General features: G+C 45.8%; 1 protein-coding gene across 1 annotated transcript in view; it reads left to right on the plus strand.

Annotated features, from left to right (window-relative positions):
• The window catches only part of LOC310860040 (uncharacterized protein), a gene marked incomplete at its 3' end in the record, with an annotated part of 48,423 nt that overhangs the window by 20,743 nt on the left and 602 nt on the right, over positions 1-27,078 (plus strand). Inside the window, exons 6-17 of the mRNA XM_083766801.1 lie at positions 432-566; positions 8,034-8,219; positions 9,451-9,577; positions 9,743-9,988; positions 11,423-11,606; positions 14,691-14,833; positions 18,797-19,021; positions 19,922-20,167; positions 20,926-21,065; positions 21,814-22,218; positions 22,618-25,617; positions 25,732-26,277. Coding sequence (XP_083622927.1) covers positions 432-566; positions 8,034-8,219; positions 9,451-9,577; positions 9,743-9,988; positions 11,423-11,606; positions 14,691-14,833; positions 18,797-19,021; positions 19,922-20,167; positions 20,926-21,065; positions 21,814-22,218; positions 22,618-25,617; positions 25,732-26,277 — 5,583 coding nt within the window. The remainder of the gene's footprint in view (positions 1-431; positions 567-8,033; positions 8,220-9,450; positions 9,578-9,742; positions 9,989-11,422; positions 11,607-14,690; positions 14,834-18,796; positions 19,022-19,921; positions 20,168-20,925; positions 21,066-21,813; positions 22,219-22,617; positions 25,618-25,731; positions 26,278-27,078) is intronic.

Raw genomic sequence — 27,078 nt, forward strand, 5'->3', positions numbered from 1 at the left:
TTCAACAAAAAGATACTTTCAACTCGCACAAATACATTGCATTAACCCATTCTGACCTGAGATCAGATTCATACGAGGTTTCCACTGGACACACACTGGTCTGATGAACCCATTCTGACCTGAGATCAGATTCTAGAAATGTCAGTCGCTCTTCGATTTTTCAAAAATAGCAGACCTACAAGCTCGTATCGCGCCACTCGGTGGCGCGATATGAGCTTGTAGATCTGCTATTTTTCAATAGCTAAAGCACGACATGATGCCAACACCAAAATGGGTGCCCGTTCAGAATGGGTTAAACAGTGCTGCCGGGCTGGTCTTTGCACAAGCCGTGTATAGAGTTTAGAATGTTGGACACCAACAGGAGTAGGCTCTATAATGAGCACATGAGCAGCCATATTATTGTAAAGACTGTGATTCTCCTGTTTTAACAGCTGCATATGAACTACACGCTGGTGGTGAAGGGGACGGACATGGGGGGGCGAGAGGGAGGCCAGTCGGGGACGGGCTCCGTCTTCATCAAGGTCCTGGACATCAACGACAATGTCCCCACGCTGGAGAAGACCGAGGTGAGACAGAGAGAGATAGAGAGAGAGAGAGAGAGAGAGAGAGAGAGAGAGAGAGAGAGAGAGAGAGACAGCTGTTTGTCAACCATAGGCGCTCCGATCGTTTCACGGGCCACCGGTTTAAATCTGACACTTTTCCCTCCAAACGACTCCATCAGTGATCTGAGATTCACCCCATCTGGAGAAACCCATCATTTATATACCAGTACCGTACAGTCTTAACTTAAGACCTGGAGGCGTGGTCAATGCCATTTGGCTATTCTGAGTGGCCAAAGAGCATTGACCACGTCTCCAGGTCTTAAGTTAAGTAATAAGACCTGGTACTTAAGACACGCAAAATACAGCCCTATGTCTCAATGTTTAGAGTACCAGTAGGGGAAAAAGTGGCGCTGTTGTGCCATAAACAGAGAGAGAGAAATCGTGTTAGAATAGGAACTGAAATTGGAACAATACAGAGAACCAATAGGAACTGAAATTGGAACGATATACAAATTGGAACGATACAGAGAACCAATAGAGGGGAGTTGTACCACTCAGTTCACACGGGTGTGATTTTTAATGACTGAATAGTTTATTTCTGTACTTTACAGTTACATGTTAAAATAGTTTTGTTAGCATAATCCGGGTTAGCACCGAAAAGGTGTATAGGCTGAAGCCAAAGCTTATTTTGCCTATACCCTTTTCTTAAGAGTAACATTAGTTACTGACAAAACAAAAACAATGTAAGAAAACCAAAACAAAACAAACACTTGTGTATCCCTGAGGTCAAAATGGCCTTCGTGATTTCGGGGCGGTAAACAATTACCTCAAGAACAGTATTTACAATTAGTGTAAGGTCACTAATTTGCCGATATCTCATTTGGCTGACCATGTAGTTGAAACACTTTTAAACCCATTATCGGACGACATTTTCCCCGTATTACTGCACGTTCTAGGGCAGTTATAATTTATTTGCAAGGTTGTCTCTGACTGACAGTAACAATATGCTGATAACCCATTTTGCTATATGATTATGATTATTGTCATTGTCATCACATTACTTATTTGTTTATGGCCTACAAACACAGGGTGTGAGTATATTCTATGTTGTGTATTGTTTGCAGTGTCTGCACGGGGAGGTGGAGGATCATTGTTTAATGTTGTACAACAGGTCGTTTCGAGGAAGCAACGTGATTGGTTGAAATGGCCATCTCCCCCGTGTGTCAAACAAGCATGATGGCACACCTAATAATCAAAACATAAAAATCAGCTGTGCTGAGTATTACCTTGTGCTGTTCTGAGTGGCTAGCACTAGCATGACTGCAGGAAAAAGTGACACAAAAACAATGACCTCTCAGACATGCTAGTGCTAGGCTAGCAGTTTGCATGGGACATTTGTGGCCGTATAGTGTAAATCTGGCATTAAATCTAATATCTTATAGTTACAATGAAATTGAACTGACGTGTTTTCTTTTTTAGGGTAACTGTTGTATAATCGCAATTACACTCAAGGGTGTGCTTTATCGTGATTATTGGCACGTCAGTGATGCTTGTGGAACTCGGCTAAAGTCCCGTTCCTGACCGCAGCACTGACATGCCAATAATCACGATAAAACACACCCTCTCGTGGATTAGTTGTGTTTGCAGTGCGATGGGGAGGATATTCAATGGTGGAGGATATGTGTATTGTTTGCAGTGATGTGTGTTGTGCGGGGGGGCATACGTTAGTCCGACATGCCAATAGTCCGACATACCCGGCCGGTTAAAGGCCTGTTCAAAGTCCAGTGTTGGTTGAAGAGACCAAGTAAAAACAGAGAGATGTGTTGTGTGAGCGGTGACCACCGCAGCTCGGTGATGTCATGTTGTAGTTTTAGTAAAAACAGAGAGATGTGTTGTGTGAGCTCAGTGACGTCATGTTGTAGTTTTAGTAAAAACAGAGAGATGTGTTGTGTGAGCTCAGTGACGTCATGTTGTAGTTTTAGTAAAAACAGAGAGATGTGTTGTGTGAGCTCAGTGACGTCATGTTGTAGTTTTAGTAAAAACAGAGAGATGTGTTGTGTGAGCTCAGTGATGTCATGTTGTAGTTTTAGTAAAAACAGAGAGATGTGTTGTGTGAGCTCAGTGACGTCATGTTGTAGTTTTAGTAGAAACAGAGAGATGTGTTGTGTGAGCTCAGTGACGTCATGTTGTAGTTTTCAGTAAAAACAGAGAGATGTGTTGTGTGAGCTCAGTGATGTCATGTTGTAGTTTTAGTAAAAACAGAGAGATGTGTTGTGTGAGCTCAGTGACGTCATGTTGTAGTTTTTAGTAAAACAGAGAGATGTGTTGTGTGAGCTCAGTGACGTCATGTTGTAGTTTTCAGTGGTCACCTCTTCCCCCGAAAACTGGACTATGAATAGGCCTTAAAGACTCACCCGTGGCTCCGACATATGCCTTGCTGGTTCAGACACATACAGTACTGTACGTGGCCGGTTAAGACTCACGCGTGGCTTCCGCGTTAGTTTAGGGTTTGGGACCAAAGATATGCACCCTGTGTTGTTTGCAGTGATATGTAATGGTGTGTGTAACATTAGTTACTGACAAAACAAAAACAATGTAAGAAAATAAAAACAGAACAAACATTTGTGTATCCCTGAGGTCAAAATGGCCTTCGTGATTTTTGGGCGGTAAACAATTACCTCAAGAACAGTATTTACAATTAGTGTAAGGTCACTAATTTGCCGATATCTCATTTGGCTGAAACACTTTTAAACCCATTATCGGACCATATTTTCCCCGTATTACTGCACGTTCTAGGGCAGTTATAATTTATTTGCAAGGTTTTCTCTGACTGACAGTAACAATATGCTGATAACCCATTTTGCTATATGATTATGATTATTGTCATTGTCATCACATTACTTATTTGTTTATGGCCTACAAACACAGGGTGTGAGTATATTCTATGTTGTGTATTGTTTGCAGTGTCTGCACGGGGAGGTGGAGGATCATTGTTTAATGTTGTACAACAGGTCGTTTCGAGGAAGCAACGTGATTGGTTGAAATGGCCATCTCCCCCGTGTGTCAAACAAGCATGATGGCACACCTAATAATCAAAACATAAAAATCAGCTGTGCTGAGTATTACCTTGTGCTGTTCTGAGTGGCTAGCACTAGCATGACTGCAGGAAAAAGTGACACAAAAACAATGACCTCTCAGACATGCTAGTGCTAGGCTAGCAGTTTGCATGGGACATTTGTGGTCGTATAGTGTAAATCTGGCATTAAATCTAATATCTTATAGTTACAATGAAATTGAACTGACGTGTTTTCTTTTTTAGGGTAACTGTTGTATAATCGCAATTACACTCAAGGGTGTGCTTTATCGTGATTATTGGCACGTCAGTGATGCTTGTGGAACTCGGCTAAAGTCCCGTTCCTGACCGCAGCACTGACATGCCAATAATCACGATAAAACACACCCTCTCGTGGATTAGTTGTGTTTGCAGTGCGATGGGGAGGATATTCAATGGTGGAGGATATGTGTGTTCTTTGCAGTGATGTGTGTTGTGCGGGGGGGCATACGTTAGTCCGACATGCCAATAGTCCGACATACCCGGCCGGTTAAAGGTCTGTTCAAAGTCCAGTGTTGGGTGAAGAGACCAAGTAAAAACAGAGATATGTGTTGTGTGAGTGGTGACCACTGCGGATCAGTGACGTCATGTTGTAGTTTTAGTAAAAACAGAGAGATGTGTTGTGTGAGCTCAGTGACGTCATGTTGTAGTTTTAGTAAAAACAGAGAGATGTGTTGTGTGAGCGGTGACAGTGATGTCATGTTGTAGTTTTAGTAGAAACAGAGAGATGTGTTGTGTGAGCGGTGAAAGTGACGTCATGTTGTAGTTTTAGTAGAAACAGAGAGATGTGTTGTGTGAGCTCAGTGACGTCATGTTGTAGTTTTAGTAAAAACAGAGAGATGTGTTGTGTGAGCGGTGACAGTGATGTCATGTTGTAGTTTTAGTAAAAACAGAGATATTTGTTGTGTGAGCGGTGACTACCGCAGCTCAGTGATGTCATGTTGTAGTTTTAGTAAAAACAGAGATATTTGTTGTGTGAGCGGTGACTACCGCAGCTCAGTGATGTCATGTTGTAGTTTTAGTAAAAACAGAGAGATGTGTTGTGTGAGCTCAGTGATGTCATGTTGTAGTTTTTAGTAAAAACAGAGAGATGTGTTGTGTGAGCAGTGTCCACCGCAGCTCAGTGACGTCATGTTGTAGTTTTAGTAAAAACAGAGATATGTGTTGTGTGAGCTCAGTGACGTCATGTTGTAGTTTTTAGTACAAACAGAGAGATGTGTTGTGTGAGCTCAGTGACGTCATGTTGTAGTTTTTAGTACAAAGAGAGATGTGTTGTGTGAGCTCAGTGACGTCATGTTGTAGTTTTAGTAAAAACAGAGAGATGTGTTGTGTGAGCTCAGTGATGTCATGTTGTAGTTTTAGTAGAAACAGAGAGATGTGTTGTGTGAGCTCAGTGACGTCATGTTGTAGTTTTAGTAAAAACAGAGAGATGTGTTGTGTGAGCTCAGTGACGTCATGTTGTAGTTTCACTAAAAACAGAGATATGTGTTGTGTGAGCTCAGTGACGTCATGTTGTAGTTTTAGTAGAAACAGAGAGATGTGTTGTGTGAGCTCAGTGACGTCATGTTGTAGTTTTCAGTGGTCACCTCTTCCCCCGAAAACTGGACTATGAATAGGCCTTAAAGACTCACCCGTGGCTCCGACATATGCCTTGCTGGTTCAGACACATACAGTACTGTACATGGCCGGTTAAGACTCACGCGTGGCTTCCGCGTTAGTTTAGGGTTTGGGACTTAGTACGTCAGACCAAAGATATGCACCCTGTGTTGTTTGCAGTGATATGTAATGGTGTGTTTAACATTAGTTACTGACAAAACAAAAACAATGTAAGAAAACAAAAACAGAACAAACATTTGTGTATCCCTGAGGTCAAAATGGCCTTCGTGATTTTTGGGCGGTAAACAATTACCTCAAGAACAGTATTTACAATTAGTGTAAGGTTACTAATTTGCCGATATCTCATTTGGCTGAAACACTTTTAAACCCATTATCGGACCATATTTTCCCCGTATTACTGCACGTTCTAGGGCAGTTATAATTTATTTGCAAGGTTGTCTCTGACTGACAGTAACAATATGCTGATAACCCATTTTGCTATATGATTATGATTATTGTCATTGTCATCACATTACTTATTTGTTTATGGCCTACAAACACAGGGTGTGAGTATATTCTATGTTGTGTATTGTTTGCAGTGTCTGCACGGGGAGGTGGAGGATCATTGTTTAATGTTGTACAACAGGTCGTTTCGAGGAAGCAACGTGATTGGTTGAAATGGCCATCTCCCCCGTGTGTCAAACAAGCATGATGGCACACCTAATAATCAAAACATAAAAATCAGCTGTGCTGAGTATTACCTTGTGCTGTTCTGAGTGGCTAGCACTAGCATGACTGCAGGAAAAAGTGACACAAAAAAAATTACCTCTCAGACATGCTAGTGCTAGGCTAGCAGTTTGCATGGGACATTTGTGGTCGTATAGTGTAAATCTGGCATTAAATCTAATATCTTATAGTTACAATGAAATTGAACTGACGTGTTTTCTTTTTTAGGGTAACTGTTGTATAATCGCAATTACACTCAAGGGTGTGCTTTATCGTGATTATTGGCACGTCAGTGATGCTTGTGGAACTCGGCTAAAGTCCCGTTCCTGACCGCAGCACTGACGTGCCAATAATCACGATAAAACACACCCTCTCGTGGATTATTTGTGTTTGCAGTGCGATGGGGAGGATATTCAATGGTGGAGGATATGTGTGTTGTTTGCAGTGATGTGTGTTGTGCGGGGGGGCATACGTTAGTCCGACATGCCAATAGTCCGACATACCCGGCCGGTTAAAGGTCTGTTCAAAGTCCAGTGTTGGGTGAAGAGACCAAGTAAAAACAGAGATATGTGTTGTGTGAGTGGTGACCACTGCGGATCAGTGACGTCATGTTGTAGTTTTAGTCAAAACAGAGAGATGTGTTGTGTGAGCTCAGTGACGTCATGTTGTAGTTTTAGTAAAAACAGAGAGATGTGTTGTGTGAGCGGTGACAGTGATGTCATGTTGTAGTTTTAGTAAAAACAGAGATATTTGTTGTGTGAGCGGTGACTACCGCAGCTCAGTGATGTCATGTTGTAGTTTTAGTATAAACAGAGAGATGTGTTGTGTGAGCTCAGTGATGTCATGTTGTAGTTTTTAGTAAAAACAGAGAGATGTGTTGTGTGAGCAGTGTCCACCGCAGCTCAGTGACGTCATGTTGTAGTTTTAGTAAAAACAGAGATATGTGTTGTGTGAGCTCAGTGACGTCATGTTGTAGTTTTTAGTACAAACAGAAAGATGTGTTGTGTGAGCTCATTGACGTCATGTTGTAGTTTTAGTAAAAACAGAGAGATGTGTTGTGTGAGCTCAGTGACGTCATGTTGTAGTTTTAGTAGAAACAGAGAGATGTGTTGTGTGAGCTCAGTGACGTCATGTTGTAGTTTTCAGTGGTCACCTCTTCCCCCGAAAACTGGACTATGAATAGGCCTTAAAGACTCACCGTGGCTCCGACATATGCCTTGCTGGTTCAGACACATACAGTAGGCTACTGTACGTGGCCTGTTAAGACTCACGCGTGGCTTCCGCGTTAGGTTAGGGTTTGGGACCAAAGATATGCACCCTGTGTTGTTTGCAGTGATATGTAATGGTGTGTGTTGTTTGCAGTGATATGTAATGGTGCGTGTTGTTTGCAGTGATATGTAATGGTGTGTGTTGTTTGCAGTGACATGTAATGGTGCGTGTTGTTTGCAGTGATATGTAATGGTGTGTGTTGTTTGCAGTGATATGTAATGACTAATGGTGTGTGTTGTTTGCAGTGACATGTAATGGTGCGTGTTGTTTGCAGTGACATGTAATGGTGTGTGTTGTTTGCAGTGATATGTAATGGTGTGTGTTGTTTGCAGTGATATGTAATGGTGCATGCTGTTTGCAGTGATATGTAATGGTGTGTGTTGTTTGCAGTGACATGTAATGGTGTGTGTTGTTTGCAGTGATATGTAATGGTGCATGCTGTTTGCAGTGATATGTAATGGTGTGTGTTGTTTGCAGTGATATGTAATGGTGTGTGTTGTTTGCAGTGATATGAGAATATCACTGCAAACAGTCTAAACTGCTAGTATCGCCGGGTGCCGGCCGATACAGGAGAATCCTACTATGGAAAAACAGCTTTTTAAACGGCGCTTAAACAAAGGTGTGCATGGGTGCGCGCGCACCCAAACAAGGCGGGCACTAGGAACCGAGCCTATAGCAACCAGGCTGATTCTAGTAGAAAACAGCGAGGCCTTCTTCTATTGATGTTCTGTGTGTTCTGCAGTATGATGTGGAAGTGGAGGATGTTTGACGTTCTGTGTCGTTTACAGTACGATGGGGAGGTGGAGGAGAACGTGGTTAACGTGGTGGTGTTGAGGCTCAAAGCCATCGACGCGGACGAGAAGTTCTCGGACAACTGGCTGGCGGTCTTCCACATCACCCAGGGCAACGAGAACGGCCTGTTCAGCATCAGCACGGACAACAAGACCAACGAGGGCGTCCTGATGCTCATCAAGGTATGCCATATCCGACGCGTGTCGGCTGGATGGATCACTGCAGTAGCAGTGCATTCACTATAACTTCAACTATATTCTTCTATAACGTAATGTAACGTAGCGTAGCGTGGCGTAGCGCAACGCAACGCAACGCAACACAACACGATGGGAGAGGGGAAAAAGACGGAACGCCAGGCAACAAACAAAACGGATAACGAAAAACTAAACAACAAAAAAATAACAGACTCACACGCACGCTCACACACACACACACACACACACACCATGCCATTTTGGTCACACCGTAACTTCACCACTTGACGTCCAATTAATGTATATTATAGTTTTAGCACTTGGGCCCATATAGTACCAGACAGTAACAGTGCCTTCACATCGGGAGTGATGGAGAGAATCACATTGCCTTCATAACAGACGTTTTTCTGTTTTCGCTTGAACCAATATTTCCCCTGCTCACACACACACACACACACACACACACACACACACACACACACACACACACACACACACACACACACACACACACACACACACACACACACACACACACACACACACACACACACACACACACACACACACACACACTGTACGGTGTGTTACTTTTCGCTTCACCAACAATGGATTGAGTTGAATTGCGTGAAAATGTCTCCGTCTGTTTTGTTATGTAAAGTTACTACTATGCCTTTGACGGCCAAGCTACACCGGGCATGTGTGCGCGCATGTGTGCGCGCACAAAGTATGCGTAAGAAATGCCCCGCGGCTACACCAGATCTGTGGCATGCGGCAGATTTGTGCATGCAGGACCTTCCGGGAGGATATATAGATACGCGCGCATGGGGGCATTATATCATATATCGGTCCTATCCAAACGCACTGTACACGCGCGCAGTAAACGCATACGCACGCGCGCAAACTTGCCTGGTGTATAGCTTGGCCGTGAAGCCTCATTCGCACAGGAGGCATGACATGACGAGGAAAGGGACACATTCGCCCCACCTGGCTCGCCTCATTCAAAGCGCTCAATGCAACCTTCTGTCAATTTGCAATGATGTTGTATGTAATCGCGGCACATGAAAAATACAATATCTTCACCCTTCACCACCTGTACGGACGCAGAAAGACAACCCGCTGAAATGCTTTGCTGATTCTACGATAACTTTTGTTTTTGCTTCCCCCTTCCCTTCCTCTAACTTCCCTTCCGTTCACTTCTCTTCCCTTCTCTTCCCAGGCCGTGGACTTCGAGGAGGTCCAGACCCTGGAGATCGGGCTGCTCATCGAGAACGTGGCGCCCTTCGCGGTGGGCGAGGCGGTGCGAATGGACGTGGACGTGAAGATCGGAGAGGGGGGCGGGGCGGGCGGGGGAGGCGGCGGAGGAGGAGGCGGGGGAGGGGGAGCAGGAGGAGGGGGAGGAGGCGGGGCAGGGGCGGGTGCCGGGGCGGGGGTAGGGAAGGGCAAGGGCAAAGGCAAAGGGGTGGGCTTGGGCGGCCCGGACGTGGACGTAGACGTGGATTTAGATCTAGATCTGGATCTAGACCTGGACCTGGACTTGGATCTGGATCTGGATCTGGATCTGGACCTGGATCTGGACCTGGACCTGGACGGGCCCGGTGCCGGTGCCGGTGCTGGTGCCGGCGTGGACATGGGGGTGGACGGGCCGGCCGCGGGGGCGGGAGCCGGGGTGGGGGTCGGCGCCGGGGCCGGCCCCAAGGGGAAGCCCAAGCCCAGGAGGCCCAGGCCCAAGAAGAAGCCCACCAAGAAGCCCAAAGGTGAGGCAGCTTTCTGCTTCTATGGGCCAACGGCCTGGAATAATAAACTCCCATTACATTACAGCTTAGACAGGCAGCTTTCTGCTTCTATTGGCCAACAGCCTGGAATAAATAAACTCCCATTACAGCTTAGACAGGCAGCTTTCTGCTTCTATGGGCCAACGTCCTGGAATAAATAAACTCCCATTACAGCTTAGACAGGCAGCTTTCTGCTTCTATGGGCCAACGGCCTGGAATAATAAACTCCCATTACATTACAGCTTAGACAGGAAGCTTTCTGCTTCTATTGGCCAACAGCCTGGAATAAATAAACTCCCATTACAGCTTAGACAGGCAGCTTTCTGCTTCTATGGGCCAACGGCCTGGAATAAATAAACTCCCATTACAGCTTAGACAGGCAGCTTTCTGCTTCTGTGGGCCAACGGCCTGGAATAATAAACTCCCATTACAGCTTAGACAGGCAGATTTCTGCTTCTATGGGCCAACGGCCTGGAATAATAAACTTGCATTACAGATTAGACAGGCAGCTTTCTGCTTCTATGGGCCAACAGCCTGGAATAATAAACTCCCATTACAGCTTAGACAGGCAGCTTTCTGCTTCTGTGGGCCAACGGCCTGGAATAATAAACTCCCATTACATTACAGCTTAGACAGGCACCCTCCGTTAGACACATTCAAAGCACAGCTCAAGACCCACCTCTTTACTCTTGCCTTTAGTTCAGTTTTTAAACCAGTTTGTTCTTACGGCCTTGCCTGTTTTTTTATCTTTGCTATTGCTTTATTGTTGTTTTATGCTCTTCGTATTTATTGTCTTAAACGGTTTAGTAGCCATAAACGTCAAGACGTCTAATTGCCTATTAAGTAGTGGATGCCACGGGCGTCAAGACGTCTTCCCTTGGGAATTCTTAAACATTTTTTTTTTTTTACATTTTCATCCATATTTAGAAAATTCCTCTAATCTGGTGTACAGGTGATGACATGCACAATACATGCATAATAGAATTACAAATTATTTATTTCTTTATAATGGGAGAATTGGCACTCAAAGCCTAAACTGGTGACCACCAGGTGGCGCTGAAAGAGTTTCAAGGCTACTGTGTTTTTGCTTGCTTAATTGTTATTTTACGTTTGTGTTTTTTTTATCTTCTTCCGCGCTGTAAAGCACTTTGCGTTGCATTTTATGACATGAAGGACTGTATTTTGCGTGTCTTAAGTACCGGGTCTTATCCTCTAACTTGAGTAAACTAAAGACCTGGAGGCGTAATCAATGCCATTTGGCTATTCTGAGTGGCCAAAGAGCATTGATCACGCCTCCAGGTCTTTAGTTTACTCAAGTTAGGGAATAAGACCTGGTACTTAAGACACGCAAAATACAGCCCGAAAGGTGCTATATACTGTAAATAAAGTTTATTGTTGTTGTTATTATCATTAAAGGGGGGGACAAGCCCAACTACCCCATCAAGATTGCGGTGGTGAACGTTCCGGAGGGGCCTCAGTTCATGCCCAGCACGCTGGACGTGGCGGCCTCGGAGGACGAGGGCCAGATGACCGAGGACAAGTGGCTGACCAACTACGCCGCCGTCGACCCCGACACCAAGAAGAAGGCCGAGGGCGTCACGTTAGTAGTCCAGCAGTGGCGTGCACTGATAGACACTTCTACTATATTATTTAGGCCCCCCACAATCTAAAGCTATGTTTCTATGTCAGTGGTTCTTCGATAAAAAAAAAATAGCAGACCTACAAGCTCGTAGCGCGCCACTCGGTGGCGTCACGTTAGTAGTCCAGTGTTGGGGAGGGCGTCACGTTAGTAGCCCAGTGTTGGGGAGGGCGTCACGTCAGTAGTCCAGTGTTGGGGAGGGCGTCGCGTCAGTAGTCCAGTGTTGGGGAGGGCGTCACGTCAGTAGTCCAGTGTTGGGGAGGGCGTCATGTTAGTAGTCCAGTGTTGGGGAGGGCGTCACGTCAGTAGTCCAGTGTTGGGGAGGGCGTCACGTCAGTAGTCCAGTGTTGGGGAGGGCGTCATGTTAGTAGTCCAGTGTTGGGGAGGGCGTCACGTTAGTAGTCCAGTGTTGGGGAAGGGCGTCACGTCAGTAGTCCAGTGTTGGGGAGGGCGTCATGTTAGTAGTCCAGTGTTGGGGAGGGCGTCACGTCAGTAGTCCAGTGTTGGGGAGGGCGTCATGTTAGTAGTCCAGTGTTGGGGAGGGCGTCACGTCAGTAGTCCAGTGTTGGGGAGGGCGTCATGTTAGTAGTCCAGTGTTGGGGAGGGCGTCACGTTAGTAGTCCAGTGTTGGGGAGGGCGTCACGTCAGTAGTCCAGTGTTGGGGAGGGCGTCACGTCAGTAGTCCAGTGTTGGGGAGGGCGTCACGTCAGTAGTCCAGTGTTGGGGAGGGCGTCACGTCAGTAGTCCAGTGTTGGGGAGGGCGTCACGTCAGTAGCCCAGTGTTGGTTGTTTTCGTCGACTAAAAAAAAAGACCAAGACGAAAAAATGTTTCGTCGACTACCTTTTTTCACTGACGGAAACTAAATTACAACTAAGCTATGATGACTAAGATAAAGACTAAATATGCTGACAGTTTTGTCAACAAAGAAAAACTAGACTAAAATGTTAGGAAGGGACTAGTGGACAAGAGATCCAGTACAAGTCATTTTACACTTGGTTGCATGCTGAAAATAGCAGATCTAGTTGTGGGCTTGTAGTCATTGTCATTACAACTGCATCATGGCCAAAATACATTTTGTTCGACTAAATCAACTGTAGCTTTAGTCAAATTAAATCTTATGACATTTAGTCCACTGAAAACTAAATGCAAACTATTCAAGAGACTATGACTAAAACTAAAATCAAATTGTACTGCCAAAAACAAGACCGGTTAGTACACAGCATGTAGCTTACTATTAGGGATGGAGCTCGATACCCGATAACAAGCTTATTGAGTACCCGTTATCAATACGCTTTGGGCTTATTGAGTACCCGTTATCTATACGCTTTGGGCTTATTGAGTACCCGTTATCTATACGCTTTGGGCTTATTGAGTACCCGTTATCAATACGCTTTGGGCTTATTGAGTACCCGTTATCTATACGCTTTGGGCTTATTGAGTACCCGTTATCTATACGCTTTGGGCTTATTGAGTACCCGTTATCTATACGCTTTGGGCTTATTGAGTACCCGTTATCTATACGCTTTGGGCTTATTGAGTACCCGTTATCTATACGCTTTGGGCTTATTGAGTACCCGTTATCTATACGCTTTGGGCTTATTGAGTACCCGTTATCAATACGCTTTGGGCTTATTGAGTACCCGTTATCAATACGCTTTGGGCTTATTGAGTACCCGTTACCAATACGCTTTGGGCTTATTGAGTACCCGTTATCAATACGCTTTGGGCTTATTGAGTACCCGTTACCAATACGCTTTGGGCTTATTGAGTACCCGTTATCAATACGCTTTGGGCTTATTGAGTACCCGTTATCAATACGCTTTGGGCTTATCAAGCCTGTTATCGAGCATACAGTATAGCGATCAACAATCAAGACAAGAGGCGATCACGGAATGGCACAAACATGTGGGTCTAAACGTGTATGGATACAGGCCAACCAGCGCTGCCCGGGTCAACTAAGTGATGCTTTTGAAGTGACGGGACACACATTGAGTTTACAGTTTCTTCAATGATATTTTCCATAAGATACTGGTTCTGTTCAGAATTTGGCATCTCCCGTCTTTCCACAAAATAATATAAAATGCTCGATAGTGGGCTCGATAAGAACCCGGATCGATAAGGTGATCGTTATCAATAAAAAAATAACGAGCTTCATCCCTACTTACTATGCATGCTTGTTTCATCCAATCAGGAGAGAGCAACACATTCCTCACTCCCGAGGCAGACGGATGGCTTCTCTGGACGGATTTGACCGAACGTCTAAAGTTTGACTGGAAGGGGGCGTAGTCGTACTGTACTGTACTGTACTGTACTGTACTGTACTGTACTGTACTGTACTGTACTGTACCCTCGACGGCACACGTTGACTACTAGGGTGGGATATGAGTTATGATTCAGTCCCTATCGACACATAACTCGAACGGCGCCGCTGAGTCGGTTGAATCGGACTTCAACCGGAAGCACGCCGTGTGCGGAAGTGCGCGGGGCTGGGCCGGGGCGGGACCGCACCAAATGACTGGAAGGGCGAACCCCTTCCAGGGAAAAATTGTTTGACGTTTTTTCACATTTGTTCCAAGCTAGAAGTCACGATAGGCCATACTGTAGGTGACAATGAGTTGGACATTGTGTTTTGTCGTTCAATGTTCATACAGGATACAGGATAATGATGCTGCGAAATTGGATTGGATAGAACATGAACATCTAAATACCAAACATACCAACCGATTATCTATCTATACATGAACCACGTCTGTCTGTCTGTATGTCTGTCTGTCTGTACGTGTGTACGACTGTCCATGTAACTAGGGAACCGTTCTTAACATAAAGTCTTACCAGAGCGCTAATGAAATGGCAAATGCAGGCAAAAGGTTGATACTAGTAGATATTAGAAGACGGCATCTGCAACGCGTTGTGAGCACGTGGGTTGGCTATTATCAGCATGGACTGGACTAGCATAAGGGTATTTTATTCAGCAGTAAAGTGTCAAAATGAATCATTGGACCATGTATTACAAATGGGAGGTTCATGCGTTCGTTGCGTTACAGGTACGCCAAGGCCTACGACCCGGACAACTGGGTCACCATCGACGAAGAGACGGCCGACATCTTTCTCAACAAGGTGCCGGATCGAGAGTCCAAGTTCGTGAGGAACGGCAAATACGAGGCTAAGATACTGTGCATTACAGACGGTAAGACGATAATAAGATACTGTGCATTACAGACGGTAAGACAATACTAAGATACTGTGCATTACAGACGGTAAGACGATACTAAGATACTGTGCATTACAGACGGTAAGACGATACTAAGATACTGTGCATTACAGACGGTAAGACCATAATAAGATACTGTGCATTACAGACGGTAAGACGATACTAAGATACTGTGCATTACAGACGGTAAGGCGATAATAAGATACTGTGCATTACAGACGGTAAGACGATACTAAGATACTGTGCATTACAGACGGTAAGACAATACTAAGATACTGTGCATTACAGACGGTAAGACGATAATAAGATACTGTGCATTACAGACGGTAAGACGATACTAAGATACTGTGCATTACAGACGGTAAGACCATAATAAGATACTGTGCATTACAGACGGTAAGACGATACTAAGATACTGTGCATTACAGACGGTAAGGCGATAATAAGATACTGTGCATTACAGACGGTAAGACCATAATAAGATACTGTGCATTACAGACGGTAAGGCGATAATAAGATACTGTGCATTACAGACGGTAAGACCATAATAAGATACTGTGCATTACAGACGGTAAGACCATAATAAGATACTGTGCATTACAGACGGTAAGACCATAATAAGATACTGTGCATTACAGACGGTAAGGCGATACTAAGATACTGTGCATTACAGACGGTAAGACCATAATAAGATACTGTGCATTACAGACGGTAAGGCGATAATAAGATACTGTGCATTACAGACGGTAAGGCGATACTAAGATACTGTGCATTACAGACGGTAAGACCATAATAAGATACTGTGCATTACAGACGGTAAGACCATAATAAGATGAGAGAAAGACTGAGAAATAAACAGGGTTATTTGACCCAGCTCATTACACAGCTACTTAATTAAGAACTTTGACCCAAGACAACAAAACAAAGATTTAGTTGCTTACGGTGGTCGTCTCGGAAAACAACGGGAAGTGTCAATAAAATATATAATATATTTATTGTTAACCATCTGCATTGCTTAATGTACAGGGAATCTACACAATTAGAGAACGTGGAATAGTTTTTATTTATTTTGATCAACATTTGCCTGTTGTCTCTCCTATATGGTACCAACATCAACACAGCATGGAATTGTGGACAAAATCTTATCCAAAGACAACAACATATTCTACGTGTTGGGTCCGAGTGGCAAAATCTCATCAAACGGCGGTCCGTGGCTCAAATGACAAATATATAATGGTCCTTGATATGAAGTGGGTTGAAACCCTCAGAATATAGAGCTATTTATTTAACGCTGTTACTGAACAAACACTCTATACTTTAAACAGTCTTCTCGCTGTAGTTCTGTCTCCTCCCTAGCCCAAGGGCTTTTCTCCAAGACGCTGCTGCTGCTGTTCGTTTATGAACTTGATTTACAGGTGGCTTCAGTGACAGTAGAGTACAGTAGAGTACAGTAGAGTACAGTGTGCTGACAGAACCTGTCAAAAGCCTGGCCAACTTATTAGGGTGTGACAGTCATCATCATGCACTATCACCTTCAGGTCAATTGCCAGTTTCAACTGATTAGTATATTAAACATTAATGACGTCGGTATCTTAGAGCATTTTAGACGCTTCATTTCTATAACAACCGAGACAAATGTTGTTTGTTTGTTGTTTGTTGTTTAGTTTAGTTTATTTGATCATCCTTCAGTTTCAAATTCAACGACAATGAATGGAACAGAACAAAACAAAACATGATCAAAAGGAGTAGGCAGAAGATAAAAGCTTATAAATGCTATCCTACTTACAACAGAACATGATTCATAATACTCATTACATTAACATTAACATTATAAATGCTATCCTACTTACAACAGAACATGATTCATAATACTCATTACATTAACGTTAACATTATAAATGCTATCCTACTTACAACAGAACATGATTAGTAATACTCATTACATTAACGTTAACATTATAAATGCTATCCTACTTACAACAGAACATGATTCATAATACTCATTACATTAACATTAACATTATAAATGCTATCCTACTTACAACAGAACATGATTAGTAATACTCATTACATTAACATTAACATTATAAATGCTATCCTACTTACAACAGAACATGATTCAGAATACTCATTACATTAACGTTAACATTATAAATGCTATCCTACTTACAACAGAACATGATTAGTAATACTCATTACATTAACATTAACATTATAAATGCTATCCTACTTACAACAGAACATGATTAGTAATACTCATTACATTAACATTATAAATGCTATCCTACTTACAACAGAACATGATTCATAATACTCATTACATTAACATTAACATTATAAATGCTATCCTACTTACAACAGAACATGATTAGTAATATTCATTACATTAACATTATGAATGCTATCCTACTTACAGCAGAACATGATTCATAATAGTCATTACATTAACATTATAAATGCCTATCCTACTTACAACAGAACATAATTGGTAATACTCATTACATTAACATTATAAATGCTATCCTACTTACAACAGAACATAATTGGTAATACTCATTACATTAACATTATAAATGCTATCCTACTTACAGCAGAACATGATTAGTAATACTCATCACATTAACATTAACAGATTCACAAAACAAAAGTCAGATACGAGAATTCCACCCTTTGTCAATAATATTATTGTTGTACACATTGCAGGAAGCAATAAAGGCTCTAACTTTCTTCATACGACTTTATCTCTTCCGGCTTTAAATGTCAGCATCTTAAAAACATCGTCATTTATATGGTTTTATAGAATCATTACCAGAATGTCATTTATATGGTTTTATAGAATCATTACCAGAATGTTTGATCCATAAAAAAAAAAAAGGTATTTTCCTAACCTCACAAGTCCTAACATGGTGGAAGCACACGATATGTTGTCGACTGTCTGCCTGCACTCGACGGCTCGTCACGCTTTACTTTTTTAGAAGATAGAAAAGCCCCCGAAAGGAATTCTGTCTTTCTGTGAGGCTCTTTTGCACATCAGGCACGTACAGGCCCTGTACCAGGAACTAATTACTGACGAGCATTTCCTTTGACAAAACATGAAACGTCGATAGGGCCGATAGGGCCTTTCTGTGTGGAGTTTGCATGTTCTCCCCGTGTCCCCTAGGGTAGGTACCCTCACATGTTCTCCTCGTGTCCCCTAGGGTAGGTTCCCTCACATGTTCTCCCCGTGTCCCCTAGGGTAGGTTCCCTCACATGTTCTCCCCGTGTCCCCTAGGGTAGGTACCCTCACATGTTCTCCCCGTGTCCCCTAGGGTAGGTACCCTCACACGTTCTCCCCGTGTCCCCTAGGGTAGGTACCCTCACACGTTCTCCCCGTGTCCCCTAGGGTAGGTACCCTCACATGTTCTCCCCGTGTCCCCTAGGGTAGGTACCCTCACATGTTCTCCCCGTGTCCCCTAGGGTAGGTACCCTCACATGTTCTCCCCGTGTCCCCTAGGGTAGGTACCCTCACAAAAACATGCAGTAATCCTGGTCACTAAAACTACCTCCCCCTGGCCAGCCGGGGCACCTGATGGAGGGGAAAGGAATAACGTGTCCCTTCCACGCGCTACGTCCGGCCGGGGAAATTCCCCTCTGTCAGGTGAAAAGAAGCAGCTTGGACTCCTCATGCATAGAAGGAGGCATGAGGTCAGTCCGCTGCCCCCCCCCAGGTTGGCAGAGGAAGTGTAGCGCCCAGGATTACATTAGATAATTGGCACTGGGTGAAAAGAAAACTGGGTTACAAAATCGTGGGATAAAAACAAAACATGAAACGTCACTGTCTGACTGAGCGAGAGAGAGAGAGGGGGGGGGGGGGGGTAATATCACCTGACCCAAGTTTCTATGAGCCAGTGGCAGCAGTGATTACTCACCCAGTGCTGAAACACGTTGTGTTTTTTCCAGACGTGCCCGCCAAGACGTCGACGGGGACCATCGCCATCGGCGTGATCGACAACAACGACCACTGCCCCTTCCTGACCACGCTGTACGGCTTCGGATGCACCGACCAGAAGACGGTGTACGTCAGCGCGCTCGACGAGGACGTCAAGCCCAACAGCGCCCCCTTGAGCTTCACCATCGTGTCCGTGGGGGGAGTGGGAGGGGAGTGGGACGTGGAGCACGTGAACGGTAAAAAAGGACCACAGCAGTGTTGTTTTCGTCGACTAAAACTAAGAGGAAAAATGTTCGTCGACTACCTTTTTCCACTGACAAAAACGAATGGAAACTAAATGAAAACGAATCTATGATGACTAAAACTAAGACTAAATATACTGACAATTTCGTCGACAAATAATAACTAGACTAAAATGTTAGGAAGGGACTAGTGGACAAGAGAAAATTTTGTCAACAAGAGAAAATAGCTGATCTACAAGCTCACAACGCGACGCGTGTAGATCGGCTATTTTCATCAAGTGTAAAAACACTCATTACGACGGCATCAAGGCCCACCAAAATACATTTGTCGACTAAATCACCTGTAGATTTAGTCGACTAAAATCTTATGACCTTTAGTCGACTAAAACTCGACTAACACTAAGACATTTCCAGGTGACTAAAATGTGACTAAAACTAAATGAAGTTTCAGTCCAAAGACTATGACTAAACTAAAATTGAACATTTGCTGCCAAAAACAACACTGGACCACATTGGATGGAGACAGACATACTGTTATACTGTAACTGTTTTTAATTTATGTTTTGTCTCATTGTCTATAATATAATATGTCTATGCCTTACATGAAGATATGTTTTGTGTACCTGCATGTCTTTAAATTGTTTTATATAATGTAATGTAATCTCGTCAGCATTGAAAATGAGGGAGAACCTCAATTGCTCTTTCGAGAATAAATAAAGGTTTCAAATAATCAATCAATCAACATGTTGGAGAAATCAGAAGCATTGACCATGTTGGCATCATGATCATACAACAATCCTTTTGAGGGGTGCTATGGACCATATGCAGACCGCGGCCATCTTACTATATAAGTTAATCTCTCCCTCTCTCTCTCCCTCTCCCCCCACACCACAGAGACCACGGCGGCCTTCCACTCGCGCGGCCCCATCTGGCCGGGCGTGTACACCCTGGAGCTGCGGGTGGCCGACGAGCAGAACCTGACGTGCGAGGAGACGGAGGAGTTCGTGCTGGAGGTGTGCCCGGCCGTGCCCGACCAGCCCTGCTCCTGCGGGCCCGGGATGTCCCGGCTCGCCACCCTCTCCACGGAGTTCGGCTGGGGTGCCGGGGGCATGATGCTGGGCGTCTGCGTCTTCATGCTGTGTGAGTTTTCAACCCCATTCTGACCTGAGATCAGATTCATACGAGGTTTCCTGCTGGACACACACACACACTGGTCTGATTATAACCCATTCTGACCTGACATCAGATTCTAGAAATGTCAGTCGCTCTTCGATTAAAAAAAAAAATAGCAGACCTACAAGCTCATAGCACGCCACTCGGTGGCGCGCTATGAGCTTGTAGATCTGCTATTTTTCAATAGTTAAAGCATAACATGATGCTAACACCAAAACGGGTTCCCATCTAAAATGGGTTAAAAAGGATCCCTGGCTAATAAGAAAAATTTAGCAATATTACACCAGAGGGTGTGGGTTAACTTCAGTGATGCTTGCGGAACTCGACTCCGTCTCGTTCCTGACCGCATCACTGTCGTGGCAATAATCACGTTAAACCCACACCCTCTCGTGTAATATTGCAATTCTACCACAGTTACCCTTAAAACTAAGAAAATCGCTGAAAGAATATATATTTTTAATGACAGATGTAGTCACTACGACCACAAATGTCCCAAGAAACTATAGCTAGCCTAGCCACCGAGTTTGCTAGCGCTCTGGGAGAACAGAGCGGCTGAATTCTTTGTTTTGATTAGGTGGTGAACGGTGCTGGTTTAACCCACGGCTATAGAAGGCTGTTTCAACCAATCAGATTGCTTCCTCGAAAAGACCTGTGGTAGAATATGCCAACCCATTCTGACCTGAGATCAGATTCTAAAAATGTCTGTGATCCGTCTTGTGTTGCAGTCGTCCCGTTCTTGTTGCTGTTCTGTCAGTGTGGCGGAGCGGGCGCCGTCTTCCCCGACCAGTTCACCGCCCTGGCGTTTGACGGAACGATGGAGGAACACCTGATCTCCTACCACACCGAGGGCAAAGGAGAGGACCGGGTGAGCTTAGTATTCTGTGTTTAAGTCCGACGTCATTTTGTAGTCCTAGTTATACATCCGGGTCCAAGTGGCACCAGCTCCCATTGCGCATCTCATTGTAAATTGAATATCTAAAACGCGTGAATCTTTTTACAATTACGTTATTGTTCAGAAAGGAAGCCATTGAGGGTTAAAATGGGTCTTTTAATGCTTCCAACTCGAGTAGAATTATTAATGTTTTGTGCCATGACAAATAAAATATATGATGTGGAGACAATAAAGACTATTATTATCATATTCATATTTAGAATGTGTGCAGGGTTGAGTATGTTGAATCTAGTTTCCATTAATCAGACCAGTGTGTGTCCAGTGGAAAACTCGTATGAATCTGATCTCAGGTCAGAATGGGTTAACACTCATTCAGTGCCATGGGCGCCTTTGGACGCCTTTTTGAAAAAAAAAAAAAAAACATTTTTATTTATTTATGGAATTTCTTAAATTAGTTTGTTTGTCGTTTGTTGTTTCATAAAAAAATATGTAGAAATAGAAATGGGATTATTACTCGAGTTACCTAAAATAAACTGACCTGTGACCCACAAATGAGTCCCGGCCCACTGTTTGGGATATCGCAGTACTCAGTACTCAGTACTCTCAGTACTTCTTCCACCACTCAGTACTTCAGATACTCAGTACTTATTCCACCACTGCAACGATTGACCGGCCTTGTCTCTGTCTCTGTCTCTCTCTCTCTCTCTCTCTCTCTCTCCAGGACGTGCCTCTCATGAGCGCCCCCGTCATGCTGGCCGCCGCGCGGGCGAACGTCAACGCCGTGGCGGCCAAGAACGTCAGCGCCTTCGCCTCGAGTTCCTACAAGTTCTCCAAGACGGAGACGGCCGAGTCCAACGAGATGTACGAGGACGCCATGATGATGATGGGAGGAGGAGGAGGAGGAGGAGGAGGAGGGGGGTTGGGCGGTGGCGAGCCGGGGCTGACGGACGTGGACGGTTTCTACAGCTCCCCGTCGCTCTCCCCGAGGGACCCCTACCTCCTGGGCGGCGCCGCGCCGACCTCCGGCAGATACGCGTCGACACAGGGCGGACCGGGCGGCATGAAGATGGACATCTACGAAGAGATCGCCCTGCCCGACGCTTTCCTCGACGACTACTACTCCCAGGTATGTTGTAACGTAGCGACGTAGCGTAGCATGAAGCTTTCCTCGATGACTACTACTCCCAGTCCCAGGTATGTTGTAATGTAGCGACTTAGCGTAGCATGTAGCTTTCCTCGATGACTACTACTCCCAGGTATGTTGTAATGTAGCGTAGCCTAGCGTAACATGCAGCTTTCCTCAATAACTACTACTCCCAGGTATGTTGTAATGTAGCGACGTAGCGTAACATGCATCTTTCCTCAATAACTACTACTCCCTGGTATGTTGTAAATAAATGGACCTTAATGTGGAACTTTTGATGTGGATGATTTTGTTCAAAATGAACAGGCAGCCCAACATAACATAACATGCTTCTGCCTCTCTCTCTCTCTCTCTCTCTCTCTCTCTCTCTCTCATATGCAGAAAGCAGTGTGTGCCATGCCAGTCAAGGACAGCCTGCTGGTCTACGACTTCGAGGGCCAGGGCTCCCCCGCTGGCTCGGTGGGGTGCTGCAGCCTCCTGGAAGCGGAGAATGACCTCCAGTTCCTCGACGACCTGGGGCCCAAGTTCAGGCGCCTGGCCGAGATCTGCTCTCCCGTCAAACTCCCGTCGCCCGTGATACCGCGAAGGTCGCCCAAACTGCAGCGCGTCGCCAGGAGTGTGGTCGAGCGGCCCAGAGTCGAGCGCGCCGTCGAGACGAGGCGTGCGAACAGGATGTCCTCTAGCAGCGTCAGCAACATCAACGTCAGAAAGTCCTCCACCAACGCCGTTAAGGCTGCCCCGCCTCCAAAACCTCCGTCCAGCTCTGTTACCAACGTTTCTAAAGTTTCTAATGTTTCCAACGTCTCTAAAGTTTCCAACGTCTCAAAAGTTTCCAACGTTTCTAACATTTCTAACGTCAGTAATACTAACGTCAGTAATTCTACTAACCTCGGCCAGTCTGCTTTTAGCTCCAGTCAGTCTGCGTCTAACGTCAGTCAGTCCGCTACGCTCCCGCCGCGTGCTGGCCAGACCTTCGTACTGCCGCCGCCGCAGCAGCAGCCTATCTACTACACCACCTCCCCGATGATGCAGCCCATGCGCTACGTCATTCAGCCACAGCAGCTTCAGAACGCCATGTTCCTAAGCGCCGGTGGCGGCTCCTCCACTGGAGCAAACTTCGACTTCGGGGGCGTGACGTATACACTCGTCAACGGGACCGCCGGCTCCTCCGCTGCTGGGATGTTTGTCCAAGGCTCCCAAGGTGTCTCTGCCAGTGCTGTGAGCCCCACGATGCTCCTGTCTGGGGGCTCAGGCTGGGCACAGGGCTCCTTATCCGGTGCCCAAAGCACTGCCGGCCCAGTCAGTCCCACGCTGCTGCTCTCTGGGAGCCAAGGCTTGTCCCAGGTGTCCTTAGCCGGCGCCCAAAGCGCTGCCGGCCCACTGAGCCCGACACTGCTGACAATGTCTGGGAGCCAAAGCTTGTCCCCGGGCTCCTTGTCCATGGGTGGCTTTGGACTAGAGCAGAGCCAAAGCTTGTCCCCGGGCTCCTTGTCCATGGGTGGCTTTGGACTAGAGCAGAGCCAAAGCTTGTCCCCTGGCTCCTTGTCCATGGGTGGCTTTAGACTAGAGGGGCCGGGCCCCGACGGTAAATACACCTTGGTGCAGAACACGGCCACGGGCATAGACGTAGCACAGCTGTCCAGCCCAGTGTCACCTCGGGGCACTTTGCCCGGAGGTGCCATTCTGGTTAGCGAGGCTGCTCCCCCTCAGGGGGCGTACGGCACGGCAGCCCGGAGCAGTGTGTATGGCAGTGTGTATGGCTCCTCCTCCTTGATCGGGGGAGGAGGAGGAGGAGGAGGGAACGCGATTTTAGTTAACAGTAATCTGCCGCAAGCTGGGGTCGTGCAGTCGACAGCTGGGTTCGGGGCAGGGCCGGTCAGGGTGGTGGGTGCTGGTGTTGGGGCGCAAATGGTCAAACCCGTTTTAAATGAGGAGATTATTAGGAAATTGGTGTTTGAGGGCAAGAGTGAATCAGGCAAGAAAGTAGAAGAGATCATTTCCATAATCGAGCCCGAGACCCTAGACGTTCAGAGGGCTGGTCTGATCGACCTAGTCACATCCGAGACAGTAGTAGCAGTAAATCTAGCGCAGACAGCTCAGACGCCTCTCTTTGAGCTGGCCGACGAAGTGTTCCTGCAATCATCCCCAAAAGCAGAGGTGAGCGCGGTACCGGCAGAGGTGCTCACCATCCCCGGCCTCAGCACTGATGCAATCACGGCAGACCTCCTGCCAGAAGTCACTGCAGCTCCATCAGACCTCCTGCCAGAAGTCACTGCAGCTCCGTCAGACCTCCTGCCAGAAGTCACTGCAGCTGCGTCAGACCTCCTGCCAGAAGTCACTGCAGCTCCATCAGACCTGCCAGAAGTCACTGCAGCTCCAGACCTCCTGCCAGAAGTCACTGCAGCTCTAGACCTCCTGCCAGAAGTCACTGCAGCTCCATCAGACCTCCTGTCAGAAGTCACTGCAGCTCCAGGTGAAGAAAAGGTGGAGGAAACTCTGGCCCTTAGCGACGAAACAGCACAGGTGACCGAAGCAGTAGAAACAACCGAAGTAGAGGAAACTGTACCAGTGACCGAAGCAGTAGAAACTGTACCAGTTACTGAAGTAGAGGAAACTGTACCAGTGACCGAAGCAGTAGAAACAGTACCAGTTACTGAAGTAGAGGAAACTGTACCAGTGACCGAAGCAGTAGAACTTGTACAAGAAATAGAGGAAACTGTACCAGTGACTGAAACAGAGGAAACTGTACCAGTGACAGAAGCAGCGGAAACTGTACCAGTGACAGAAGCAGCAGAAACTGTACCAGTGACAGAAACAGAGGAAACTGTACCAGTGACAGAAGCAGTAGAAACTGTACCAGTGACAGAAACAGAGGAAACTGTACCAGTGGCCGAAGCAGCAGAAACTGTACCAGTGACCGAAGCAGAGGAAACTGTACCAGTGACAGAAGTAGAGGAAACTGTACCAGTGACAGAAGCAGCAGAAACTGTACCAGTGACAGAAGCAGCAGAAACTGTACCAGTGACAGAAGCAGCAGAAACTGTACCAGTGACAGAAGCAGAGGAAACTGTACCAGTGACAGAAGCAGAGGAAACTGTACCAGTGACCGAAGCAGCGGAAACTGTACCAGTGACAGAATCAGAGGAAACTGTACCAGTGGCCGAAGCAGAGGAAACTGTACCAGTGACAGAAGCAGAGGAAACTGTACCAGCGACAGAAGCAGAGGAAACTGTACCAGTGACAGAAGCAGAGGAAACTGTACCAGTGACAGAAGCAGAGGAAACTGTACCAGTGACTGAAGCAGAGGAAACTGTACCAGTGACTGAAGCAGCAGAAACTGTAGCAGTGACTGAAGCAGAGGAAACTGTACCAGTGACAGAAGTAGAGGAAACTGTACCAGTGACTGAAGCAGCAGAAACTGTAGCAGTGACTGAAGCAGAGGAAACTGTACCAGTAACAGAAGCAGAGGAAACTGTACCAGTGACCGAAGCAGAGGAAACTGTACCAGTGACAGAAGCAGAGGAAACTGTACCAGTGACAGAAGCAGAGGAAACTGTACCAGTGACAGAAGCAGAGGAAACTGTACCAGTGACAGAAGCAGAGGAAACTGTACCAGTGACCGAAGCAGAGGAAACTGTACCAGTGACCGAAGCAGAGGAAACTGTACCAGTGACCGAAGCAGAGGAAACTGTACCAGTGACAGAAGCAGAGGAAACTGTACCAGTGACTGAAGCAGAGGAAACTGTACCAGTGACAGAAGCAGAGGAAACTGTACCAGTGACAGAAGCAGAGGAAACTGTACCAGTGACAGAAGCAGAGGAAACTGTACCAGTGACAGAAGCAGAGGAAACTGTACCAGTGACAGAAGCAGAGGAAACTGTACCAGTGACAGAAGCAGAGGAAACTGTACCAGTGACAGAAGCAGAGGAAACTGTACCAGTGGCCGAAGCAGAGGAAACTGTACCAGTGACCGAAGCAGAGGAAACTGTACCAGTGACCGAAGCAGAGGAAGCTGTACAAGTGGCCGAAGCAGAGGAAACTGTACCAGTGGCCGAAGCAGAGGAAACTGTACCAGTGACAGAAGCAGAGGAAACTGTACCAGTGACAGAAGCAGAGGAAACTGTACCAGTGACAGAAGCAGCGGAAACTGTACCAGTGACAGAAGTAGAGGAAACTGTACCAGTGACAGAAGCAGAGGAAACTGTACCAGTGACAGAAGCAGAGGAAACTGTACCAGTGACAGAAGCAGAGGAAACTGTACCAGTGACAGAAGCAGAGGAAACTGTACCAGTGGCAGAAGCAGAGGAAACTGTACCAGTGACTGAAACAGAGGAAACTGTACCAGTGACAGAAGCAGAGGAAACTGTACCAGTGGCCGAAGCAGAGGAAACTGTACCAGTGACAGAAGCAGAGGAAACTGTACCAGTGACAGAAGCAGAGGAAACTGTACCAGTGACAGAAGCAGAGGAAACTGTACCAGTGACAGAAGCAGAGGAAACTGTACCAGTGACAGAAGCAGAGGAAACTGTACCAGTGACAGAAACAGAGGAAACTGTACCAGTGACAGAAGCAGAGGAAACTGTACCAGTGGCCGAAGCAGAGGAAACTGTACCAGTGACAGAAGCAGCAGAAACTGTACCAGTGACAGAAGCAGAGGAAACTGTACCAGTGACAGAAGCAGAGGAAACTGTACCAGTAACAGAAGCAGAGGAAACTGTACCAGTGACCGAAGCAGAGGAAACTGTACCAGTGACCGAAGCAGAGGAAACTGTACCAGTGGCAGAAGCAGAGGAAACTGTACCAGTGACAGAAGCAGAGGAAACTGTACCAGTGACAGAAGCA

This window comes from Protomyctophum parallelum (genome assembly GCF_964188405.1).
Source record: "Protomyctophum parallelum genome assembly, chromosome: 6".
NCBI lineage: Eukaryota > Metazoa > Chordata > Actinopteri > Myctophiformes > Myctophidae > Protomyctophum > Protomyctophum parallelum.